This window comes from Emys orbicularis, chromosome 17, assembly GCF_028017835.1.
Source record: "Emys orbicularis isolate rEmyOrb1 chromosome 17, rEmyOrb1.hap1, whole genome shotgun sequence".
Classification (NCBI taxonomy): domain Eukaryota; kingdom Metazoa; phylum Chordata; order Testudines; family Emydidae; genus Emys; species Emys orbicularis.
This window is the reverse complement of record NC_088699.1, coordinates 3,029,158-3,040,417: the sequence shown is the minus strand read 5'-3', so window position 1 is coordinate 3,040,417 and position 11,260 is coordinate 3,029,158. Positions and strand designations below refer to the sequence as shown.

The 11,260-nt window shown below is 47.1% G+C and overlaps 1 protein-coding gene across 1 annotated transcript in view; it reads left to right on the top strand.

Annotated features, from left to right (window-relative positions):
- Positions 1-675: 675 nt before the first annotated feature.
- The window catches only part of SSH2 (slingshot protein phosphatase 2), a 60,545-nt gene continuing 49,960 nt past the window's right edge, over positions 676-11,260 (top strand). Inside the window, exon 1 of the mRNA XM_065418118.1 lies at positions 676-797. Coding sequence (XP_065274190.1) covers positions 676-797 — 122 coding nt within the window. The remainder of the gene's footprint in view (positions 798-11,260) is intronic.

Genomic DNA, 11,260 nt, shown 5'->3' with positions numbered 1-11,260 from the left:
TTGTCTACGAGCAGGGAGAATCAGCCCTGTCCTGCTTGATAGTAGGGTATCCAGCCGAAGTGGTTAGAGGGGGCAGGGCCGTAGCACCAGCCCCTGCAGCTGTGAACGCTGACCAGCCTGGGTGCTCCCCTGGCAGTGACTTGGCATGCTCCTGGGAGTAAGGATGGGCTGTGGGAGCAGGTTTGAGCCCTGGCCTAGCCCCGGTTAGGCCAAGCCCTGGCAGATAATGGCCTACTCTCCTCTTTGACCTTAATGTCTTCACCCCCTACCCCCGTGGGTCAGGCCTGGGCTCCATCTCCCCCAGGAGCCTGCCGGACACCAACCAGCACCAGCTGCCCCAGGGCAGGTACAAGGCAGAACAGCTGCAGGGGGGGGGGCTAGGTGCCCCTTCCCTCCCCAGCTGGAGCCCAGGCACGGGCTTTACCAACCAGCCAAGCGGGGGTTCACTTTGCCCCCACCCCCCCGGAGGGGCTGGGCGTCTCAGGCCCCCGGGGGGGGGAGCCACGTGGGGGGCCGGGCCGCGCCTGCGCAGTGCGGCCGGGGGCGGGGAGCCGGCGCACAGCTGGGCGGCGCGTGGCGCTGGCTGCCGGGGCACAGGAGCGGCGCGGAGCGAGCGCGGGGGCTGCGGGCTCCGCTGGCTGCCCCCGGCCCGGTCTGCCCCCGCGGCGCCTCCCCATGACCCGCAGCCGGCTCGCGGCCGGCCCGGGCCACGCCTGCACCTGCCGCTGCCCCTGCCCCAGGATGATCCCGTACTTCTCGGACAACGCGGTGATCTCCCAGAACGCCATCAACCAGCTGTGAGTGCCGGGGCGGGCCGGGTCCCGGGGGTAATGCACGGGGGGGAACCGTGCCCCAGCTCGGTGGGGGGGGGAGTATGGGAGGGAGTCAGGCCCCAGCTCTGGGGGAGGGAAGGAGCCGGGTCCCGGGGGTAATGCATGGGGGGAGCCAGGCCCCAGCTCTGGGGGAGGGAAGGAGCCGCGTCCCGCGGGTAATGCGTGGGGGGGGAGCCGTGCCCCGGGGGGGAGCCAGGCCCCAGCTCTGGGGGAGGGAAGGAGCCGGGTCCCGCGGGTAATGCGTGGGGGGGGGAGCCGTGCCCCGGGGGGGGAGCCAGGCCCTAGCTCTGGGGGAGGGAAGGAGGCGTGCTCCGGCCGGCGGAGTTTTGCACTGACTATGGAACTGATCCGAGCGTGGGCTGCCTGCAAAGCTCAGCTGCCGGGGAAAGTTTGTCCCGCTCCCAAGGCAGCAGTTGTGAGCCCTCGGGAGCGGCGGCCCAGTGGCTGGACCGGGAACAGCAGCCGGGGGTGGGGGGTTGATTTTCGCTTGTTTGTTCCGCTGGCTCTTTAACGGGCTGCTAAATCCAGGCCAGCCCCGGCAGGCAGGAGACCCGGCTCCAGGAGGGAGATTCTTGCAGGGGGAAGGGAAAATCTACTCCTTGTTAGCTGAATTTCTTAATCAGGCTCCGCCTGTGTCACTTCCCGGCTGGAGGAGACTCTGTGTCCTCACAGTATCTGCCCTTCCAGGAACTGAGCTGATGAAACACTTGCCCAGGAGCGCAAAGATGGGTTTAATCATGTGGTGGTGGGAAGGTGCGTGGTCAGAAATGCAGAATGTTATTTGTTTTTGGAACAGCAGGACAGCTGCCGGGGTTGGGGAAGAATTCTTCACTTTGCCTCTTGGACTTCGGCAGTTTGCAAGGAAATACTCATACAGTTTTTGTCTTAATGGCTTTTTTCTTTGAAGTGTCTTTTCTGGTTATTAATTCAGACTTCCCCTTTAATGTCGGGCCAGTAATCCAGGGCAACGGGGAGTCTACACCATGGCCAAGCTTTTCACAAGTGACTTTGAATAGCTCCGGTTTTGGTGCCCAACTTGGGATTCCCTCAAGTGCCTGGATTTTTCAGGGTGGGTGTTCAGCTTTTTCTGAAAATCAGATTCTTTATAACATGGACACCCACAATCACTAGTCACTGGTGAAAATCTTTGCCTGTATCAGCAGAGGCTTTAGAAAGGAGTTGTCCTCGTAAAGTCCGAGACTGAAACTCCCGCAGTACTTCGGGCTTGGGTATCAGATATCGGGGAATGCTATGAAAATAGCCACAGATGATCTTGTCAGCAAATTAGCCTTTTAATTTCTCTTTGTACCATGCTTTACTAGACTGCGACAATTTACCAACCTCCGATTTCAGCTTTCTATAAACTTTCTTCTCCCCTACGCCTCCCCAGGCTCTGAGACGAGTGTGTTCTCTTATAAAGTGTGGGTTGAGGAGCGGGAGGAGGGATTGCTTACTTTTATTGCCAGGCTTTAGCTGCTATTCTGTTTTCTTCAAGGACACCCTGGAAACTTGAAACTTTGGGATAAACTCTTAGTTGCATGCTGATAGGACAGACTCTTACTGGGTTAATGCTAGGAGTCCATCAACATACGTGAGGTTAAGGGAATGCGTGGCAAGACTGACACCCTGGAGTTTTGGTAAATGTTTTGTTGTCCCTCTCCTGTTTCTGTTCCAAATCTTCTTCCATCTGTAGTCAGTGTCCTATCTCCTTTCTGTTCAGGATAATGGACAACTGATGCTACAAAAAATGGAGTGGCACTCTCCCAAACTCTGCTTTTTTGATGGCTAGCAAGTTGTGTGTTAAGTAGTAGTTGATGTGGGGGATCACAAACTGTCAACCCTTGCACCTGCTATCCTCCTCTCTGCAGATCCCCTCCACTCTTTTTCAAATGCATAAGCTGGAGTCTAGCTTGAATACTGCCCTAAGCAGCAAGACTTGTCCATTGCAGCAGTAAACGGTGCTATGGTTAAAGAGTCGTGGGTGGATAGGGATTACAAGTCACTACCAATCTTGGCCAGCTTCAAACTGAAAGGCTCCACGTCCCATTGCTAAGCTTCTTGAATAACCAGTCCCTCCAGCAGTACATACTGATTTAAATGCACCTACCTACAAATAAGCATATTCATTTCTAAATAATAGTGGCTTTGGGGGAGTTGGTAGTAGGGGAGGATCAAGTCTCGAGGTAGACACTGGTAGTGGTATAATCATGCCTGGTGGTTCTTCCAACAAATCAGCTTCTGTTTTATCTTCTAAAGAGACCAAGACAAGCTTGAGACTAGTTAGATAAAATGCTGGCATGAAGCCAGCTGCTGCAGCATTCCTATTGTGAAGAGCTACCACCAGAAACCTGGACACTTTGCATTTGAGATATAGCTTGATGCGTATTCTCTTAGATTTGTCATAGAAATTGGTCACTGGCCACTGTTGCTTCTTCCTTGTGTTTAAGACTAAACAATTGGTGCTATGTATTTGTTAGTTTCATTTGTTTAACGAGGTCCCTCTAAGCCTTCCATCCTTGACCAGACATGTTTGTAATTAGTTATTCTGTTTAATTGATAACTTTGCCTGTAAACATCACAGCTTTCCCATTTGTGCCTCTGAATGTGGGGATCTAACAGAGTACCCAAGGTCTCTGTGTAAATAGAAATCAAAATGAGTCTGCTTTGGAGGATCTGAGGCAGCAAATGTGTTGGGCTTTTTGTTGTTGTTTTTGTTTTTGTTTTTCTGTATCAGGATAATTGCTAGTATTTGCCGAAACATTTACTTTATAATGTCTTGCTTATGTTAGGTAGCTAGGTAACAATTTCAGTGGTTATAGATATGTTTGATTTATATACATTACTCAAAGATTTAACCCACAATCTGAGACTATTTATGGAGAGAGATGAGCAAAACTGGTGCCGTGGGGAAGGAGAACTCCACTTTTCCTGTCTCGGAGGGTCTGATCGCCCAAGGGTGCTGGGTCCAGGAGCAGCTGCAATTGCAATGTACTTGGAAGGACCAAACTCTTTCCTTTCCTGGAGTTGGTGATAACTCAGTTATCAGAGGAGCTTGCGCTGTCCTCAGCCTTCTGTAAACTGAGATTAACGGGTATTAAAGAGTTTGTGGCCCTCCATCTAGGGCCCAGTGTTGGAGTCACACATTTATCTGGAACAGGGTTCTAAACTGGGGACAATGGTGTGCTTTTTGTGATTGGATAGCGGGGAGTTTTTCAGCGGATTGTTCTTAAATTAGAAGGTTTTGCTTTGCAAATCAGGAATTCAGTTAGAGATCACAGATCCTTGTACAGTTACCTGCAAAATCAGACGTCAAGGTTTTGCTGCACCAAAACATTGTTCTCTGTGTGGAATGGTAAAGACAGCACGCGGATTGCTAATGCCAGTGTTACTCAGCCCTGAGAAGGTAGCAAACTGTCCTTAATTTTACTGCCACATCTCTCTCTCTGCCTTCTGTATTTTAGAGAGGAAGTCTGGTCCAGTGGTTAGGGCGTTCCCTGCTCCACCACAGACTTCCTGTGTGACCTTTGGCAAGTCACTTGGGGCCAGATTGTCAAAGGTATTTAGGTGCCTATAGATGCATCTATAACTCCCCTTGGCACTTGGATGCTTTTGAAAATCCCATTAGGAGCCTAGCTGTAGCTTTGGACAACTGAGTACCTTTGAAAATCTGTCCCTTCGTCTTTGTGTCTCAGTTCTCCATCTGCAAAATGGGCTTAAGAGCAGTCTCCCACCTCAGAAGGTCTGTGACAAAGATTAAACCTTACCCAGATACTATGGTAAGGGGGGACATGAGTACTAGCTAGAGTGCTAATAAAAGCATTTTACCAAAACGGAAATATTTATACATCTGTTGTATTTGCTATTCTGTAAACTGAGAGAGATCTTTAATGATTCTTTTATTTAATGCTGGCCTGTTCCCAGTTATGAGAGCTAAACTCTGCGTTGAAGAGACTGTTTCAGACTAAAAGGAGGAATGTCGAACTACCAGTTTCTCCAAATATGTTTTACGTGAGTCTTGGAATCCTTTACAGCGGTGGTTCTCAACCTGTTTACCACTGTGGGCCGCGTATGCAGCTCTCTGTGATATGTGGGCTGCATCCAACCCACTATGTATAATACCTGTGTGGCCCTGAGGATGTCACATGGGCCACAGCTATGTGCTGATTGGACTGCGGGTTGAGAACCTCTGCTTTAAAGGAAGAAAGCAACTGAAAACTCTCAGTAGAATTCCTTTCAGCAAAGGGTTAAAACTTGTCATGAAATGTCTTTGCCGAATTGGAAAATGCAGGATAGTGCAACCACTTAAAAATAACCAGCTTCCTTCGGCGTTTGTGTGACATACAAGGGATGTTACAAGCTGTTAATAGGGCATTTAATTCTGTACACGATGTAATTAATACTCATTTTATTGACTCATTTCTTCCTATCCACTCCTCACTTTAGGCCTCATCCTGTGTTCGTTCTCTTTTTTTTCTTCTTCTTCTTTTTTCCCTGTTGCCTTCAGAGGAGCCTGATCGTGCCCTTTATCTTGAAATCTAACTTTGTAGTGTCAAGTTTGATCTTCAGTGTGATTCCTTGTGTGGAGGCCTGTGTACAGCCATGAGATACGTGGATGCCACACTTACAGTATCCTGGAGGCTCTTCTGTATCTCGGCAAATGTGGCGTTCTAGTGAAGAGCTTTAGTTTAATTGCTTTTCTACCTTTGGAAATATTTTACCCTTCTAGTGAGAATTGCTGACACTTGGGATTTAGAGGGAGCGGCAGATTCAAGGGAAAGGGAGTTCCAGGGAGTAGCCCAGATTGCTGTTTTCAGCTGCAGTTGATTTGAATTCGTGTTGCGAACTAAGGGTCATTTGTAGTTTTGGACGTTTGAAACCCCCAAATAGACTGGCTGGAGCTTTTCCCACTTAAAAAGCTCAGTAGAGACTTTTGATCAGCATTGAATATCGATATTACTTTCCTGGCATACAAGCGAGATATCCTTGGATGCTTGGGCAACAATATAATAAATACTCTGCTCCATCCTTCATGGCAAGAAGTTGTGAACTGAGCATCAGTTCTATGCTGTTCTCTACCCAGCATCTTAGAAGATCAGCCTGTTTCTGATTATACCAGCAGAGCTGAGTGACATTTCTTCCCTTTTCCCCTCATCCTGATGTGTCAAATAGAGCATGGGAAAGGCCTGTCACTCCCCAGTGTTTCTCCCCCTGATTACCTCAGTGTGTTTGCATAGGTGTGTTTTACCACACTGCAAAGAACTCTGTTGATCATTAACCCAGGCGGAGGATGCCGTTATCCATGTCTAGCCTTCCTGCTTGGACTTTCTGTCTATTTTCCTGGAGGTGGGGGTGTATTTAAATTTCACTGATCTTTTGTGGGCCACTGTCAGAGACTGGATATTGGGCTAGATGAACCATTGATTTGACCCAGTGTGGCCGTTCTTATGGTGGGAGGCAGAAGGGGTGCCTGAAATAGGATCAAGACTTGAGCGAGAAATCAGTGATCCCAGGGTAACTAATTTTCAAGCAATAAGTAGTTAACTTTCAATATTTAGCTGCCCAGACGGATTCACATTTGGAAGGGCCATGAACCATGCCAGTTACTTCTGAGATGTTGGGGCTTCTGTGTAAATGTTCACCCCCAAGGAAAACGTGGTTTTCCGTAGAAGTTATCGTTCCAGCCCCGCTTCTCTAAAGACAAGAGCCTATCAGTAGAGAATGGCCGTTTGGGGCCAGCTCATATTTAGGCTGCCTGGTTCTATCCCGGCACGACATGTCTTTGGACCTTTATTATAGAACCTCAGGCTAAAACAGTATTTCCTGGAAGGGATTTAAACAACTTCAGACTGATTTTGTTGAAATGCTGATTATCTGGCCAATCTGATCAGGGTCAGTTAGTTCAGAATCCTGTGTCCTAGCCTATGGTAATTATTAAAGAGTTATTGTCCCTCCACGCTGGCCTGACCAACCGCATGTGAACCATATTCACCTGAACTGGTTTAAAACTAGTTCAGCAGGCCATTTTCCCACCTTACCAGGTGTGCTACGCATTGAGCAAAGTCAGAAATTCAAAGTTGTCTGACATTCCATCTTCAACCAGATTCTTATGTAAAGTCAGCCTGCTATTCAGAGAACCCTCTTTCCACATAGATGTATTAAGTCAACCGTGCACCCTTAACTTTGAACTTCCTTGCTTTTGTTGCCTTATTATTGTCATAACATGGCGTAATTTGTTTGTTTAAAGGCAGCTTTGCACTGTGTGTGTGTATATATACACACAGGTACTGTAGCTTTCTTTCAACAATTACAGCTAACTGGGAATAGTTGATCTTGGAATCTAATAAAAACACTGTTACATCATATAGGATTTAAAAAAACATTTTATGAGAGAGAGAAACTTTCATGTCATAAGCCAGTCACTCACCAAAACGTATTCTCTGGGCAGTTTATTCATTGTGCTTTTACCTTTGGAGTATCTGGTGCTGGCAGCGCTGGGATGAGCTAGGAGATGGAACTGGTTGAACCACTGATCCGCTCTGGTATAGCAACTCCTCTGTTCCAAAGTGGAGGTTTTATATTAGGAATAAAGAGCATAGGAAAGGCGTAACCAAGTACATAAAACAGTTGACTTGGTCAGGGAGTGATTGTTGGGAACTACGTCCTATTTTGTTTATTTTACTTTAGTCAAACACATGTTACTGGGCTGAATAAACAGGTAATTGGGTGAAATTCTGTCCTGCCTTATCAAGGAGGTCAGACTGGATGATCTAAAATGATCCCATCTGGCCTTAAAATCTCTGAATTTGTATTGCACCTGAGAGGTTCATTCGAACGGGGAGCAGTAAAGGGGCCCAGTCTCTAAGACCCCAGCACAGGATCTGCATGCTGTTCATTTGGAAGTTTTTGAATTCAAGAAAGGAACGTAGCAGCACTTAGCAGATCGTGTGTGTGTGTCTATATCTCCACGTGAAATGTGGAGGACTGACTAAGCTGGCACAGTGGTGAAAGCACATTTCTAGGAAATTCAGTAGCATTCTCTGAAGTAGGGCACGTGTGTCAACTAGCCATCTTGACATAAGAAAGTAATGAATTGGTTTCGTTCTCGAAGCGTCTAACGACCGCATTCTCCTACTTCAGTGCATCTTTCAGTCTAGGCAGGTACTTAGCTGATCCTCATCACCAGAGTATCTGAACACATGCGGCGCATTCATTTGTTTATAATGGTTATTAACAAGTTAAGATTTGAGTTTTTTCTTGAAACCCCTCTAGTTGCCTAGTAGGCTAACCCCACAAATCATTTATTCTTTCTCTAAGCAAATGTTTGTGTCCTTTTGAGTAGTCGGTGTTGAAAACTGCATTTGCATGTGTACTTTGTAAGGATGGTTTGATAAGATCTGTGTTGTCCCAGCATCATGTGCTTTTGATCTCTGATTTCCCCAGTAACCCTTCTCTTTTCTGGGTTTTGTTTACACTTGGCTAAAACTTGAGGCAGACATTTGTTTTTAAGTGCAAATACAGCATATCTGCCTATTCCTCCCTTTTAAAGTTTGTGACATGGCTTGTGGGAAGAAGACATGTCAAATTACGTTCAGTGTCATCTTTTGATCCAGCGCAGCCTCAGAGCGTTCTGGGAGCTGGGGATTGCTAGATTGCTGTGACGCCTCCAAAACCTTATATTTACAAAGCTTCGCAGACCTTCGGTCACACCTCAAGCTATTGTCTATACTTAAGTGTTCAGGTGTCTTGAAAGCTCCACATCAGGTCATCCTGTTGCAGACTTTTTGTAAAATATTCTATTTAGAAACCCTTCTATGCTATCTCACACACACTCTCCTGTATGTCTCTTGCTTTTTTAATATTGCAAGTTGAATAGAGCGTCTTTGCTTGAGTCCATCTGAGCCTGCTGTTCATCATATGATGTCGCTGCCATCTTATTACATCATAGTTGGTTGCTGCGGAGTCAGTGGTCACACCAGATGGCTGATCTCTGATGGGGAATTGGCAATAGAAAATAAGCTCTCTGAGGAGCAAGTGCCCATCTTTACTACCAGAGCTCTTTGTAGGAAAAGAAATGGGGAAGAGAAATCTGAGGTGTGTGCAGTGTATATACAAAATTATTTCTAAGTAGAACACTCTTTTCAGTGATCAGCTTTGTATAAGCCTTCTGTTTTTTGCACAGCAACTGCAAATATTGCTTGCAAGGAGAGCAAACTACATGCGTGCTTCAAACAGACGTTCAAAAAGACATCATCTCTCCTTAGATTGTATCTTGCACTGTCCATGTTCACCTTGACTATGTAGCAGCTCACCAATGCATTGATGTGAGTAGTCTGACTGTAAAACACCGCTGGAGTCTCAGGGGAACCGATGAGACTAATTTTGGGTCAGATGGGACTGGGGTAGATCATTCTGACTTTGCAAAAGAGAGATTCACCTTTGGCCTATCCTTAAAAAAACAAAACAGTTGCACTCTGTGAAATTCAGTGGGCAAGTAACAAGCAGGAGTAACTATTGTTGGCCCAGTTTTCAGGAGTGGTCAGAATTAAACTAATCCCTTCGCCGGTCCCAGGCTTTATGATGGAAGGGGAAACAAAACCCTCTTTAAAAGTAGTTGAGCTAATTAAATATGATTGTGGTGGGATGAGTGCACCCAAATGGCTGTTTAGCTGGCATGGGTTGCTGCCCTTCTTGCTGTGAAAGAGCAGGTGGGAAAATCTGAAAACAAAGATGAATCAGAACAGCTGGGTTCCTCTGTGTGTTTCAGGATTGAAAACCAATTATATATGATGGAAGCAAAGCATTTGTCAGTATCACCTTTAACCCTCCCACCACTTCTCTGCAATGGGAAAGCACAAGAAAGCAAACGGAGAATATGCACGCTCGTGTACTTTACTAATTAGGGCGGTAATGCGAGTGCAGAGTGAGTTTGTGCTGTGAATTGTCCATTAGTATGTACATCATGTGCGTGTCTAGATGTGTTGGTGTGTGTTGCTAAAATCTCTTTTTAAATGTCAAGATTGTTAAAGAAGCCAGGCAATTTGCGTCAGACGGCGGGGTCTTTGGAAGGAAAGGTGCACCAAAGTTAGCACTGGATGGGGGCAAGTTTTCACTTTGAATTGCCGAGCTCTTGGTAGCGTGGGCACAACCACTGCATGATCGCAGTAGTAATTTCTTTAATTTCCTCCTTATGTCAGATTATAAAACGTGTTGCATGGCTCTCAGGGCTCCAAATCAATTGAATCCCTGCTTAGGAGACCTGCTCCTAAGGGCACGCTCTGTTCCTGCTAGGCGGGGAGAGAGGCTCTCTTCAGGTCTGTAGCACACAGCTGCATCCAGTAGTGTATTGATCCTTCCACTTCTAATGTGTGGTAGCCAATTGTCAAATGTTCTTCACTCAGGGGTCCTTGTATTTCTCAAAAAGACAGAGCACCTAAGCCATAAGAGCTGTCAGAAGTTACCATCTGAGCTTCATGGGGGTAAAAACATCTGGAAATCTGTAAACTTCAGAGTTCCGCGCACTCGTGTAACATAAAACTTACATAAGAGTGGCCATTTTGGGTCAGACCAATGATCCATCTCCAGTATCCTGTCTTCCGACAGTGGTCAGTTCCAGGAGCTTCAGAGGAATGAAGAGAACAGGGCAATTATCGAGTGATCCATCCCTTGTCATCCAGCTTCTGGCAGTCAGGCTTCGGGACAACCAGAGAGAGCATGGAGTGGTATCTCTGACCATCTTTGCTGATAGCCACTGAGGCACCTATCCTCCAGGAACCTGTTTTGTTCTTTTTTTAATCCAGAGGGAGCTTCATCCCCCAGACCAGCTTCTCCCCCATCCCCATTCAACCCCAGTCCTGTTCCGCCTCCAGGCCAGATCTGCCCCCAACCCCACTCCACTCCCAGCCCTAGCTCCACTCCACCCCCAGCCCAGCCCTCATTCCCTCTCTAACCCTAACCAGCTCCAACCCCAGCCCAAGCGCCGCTGCTGAAGAAGCCTTGGCTGTGCAGTAATGGAGCGGGGGCACAGGCAGATTCCGTTAATGGTAAGGGGGGGCGTGACTGGAAAAGTTTACGCACCACTGTCTTAACTGGAGTGTCATGGGGACTAAGGAAATGTGGTCTAGATGGAATGGTAGGTGCTCAACTGGTTGAAAGACCATATCAGTGTGAGTACTTACCAATGGTTCACTGTCGCACTTAATCCCAGCAAGAGCCCTTCTTTAAAGAGACTTGAAATACAGCAGCTTTGCTTTTCACCTCATGGTCTGTCAGCTTTGGTTTAAAGGGTGCGTGGTGAGTGATCAGTGGAAATTATTTCAAGAATGAAGTACTCTTGGTAAGTTGATCCCGAGTCAAGAGAAAATTGGCAATATCACTGCCAAGAAAAACTTGCCATACAGACTTGGAGGGGCATGGGAAGCAATGCTGAA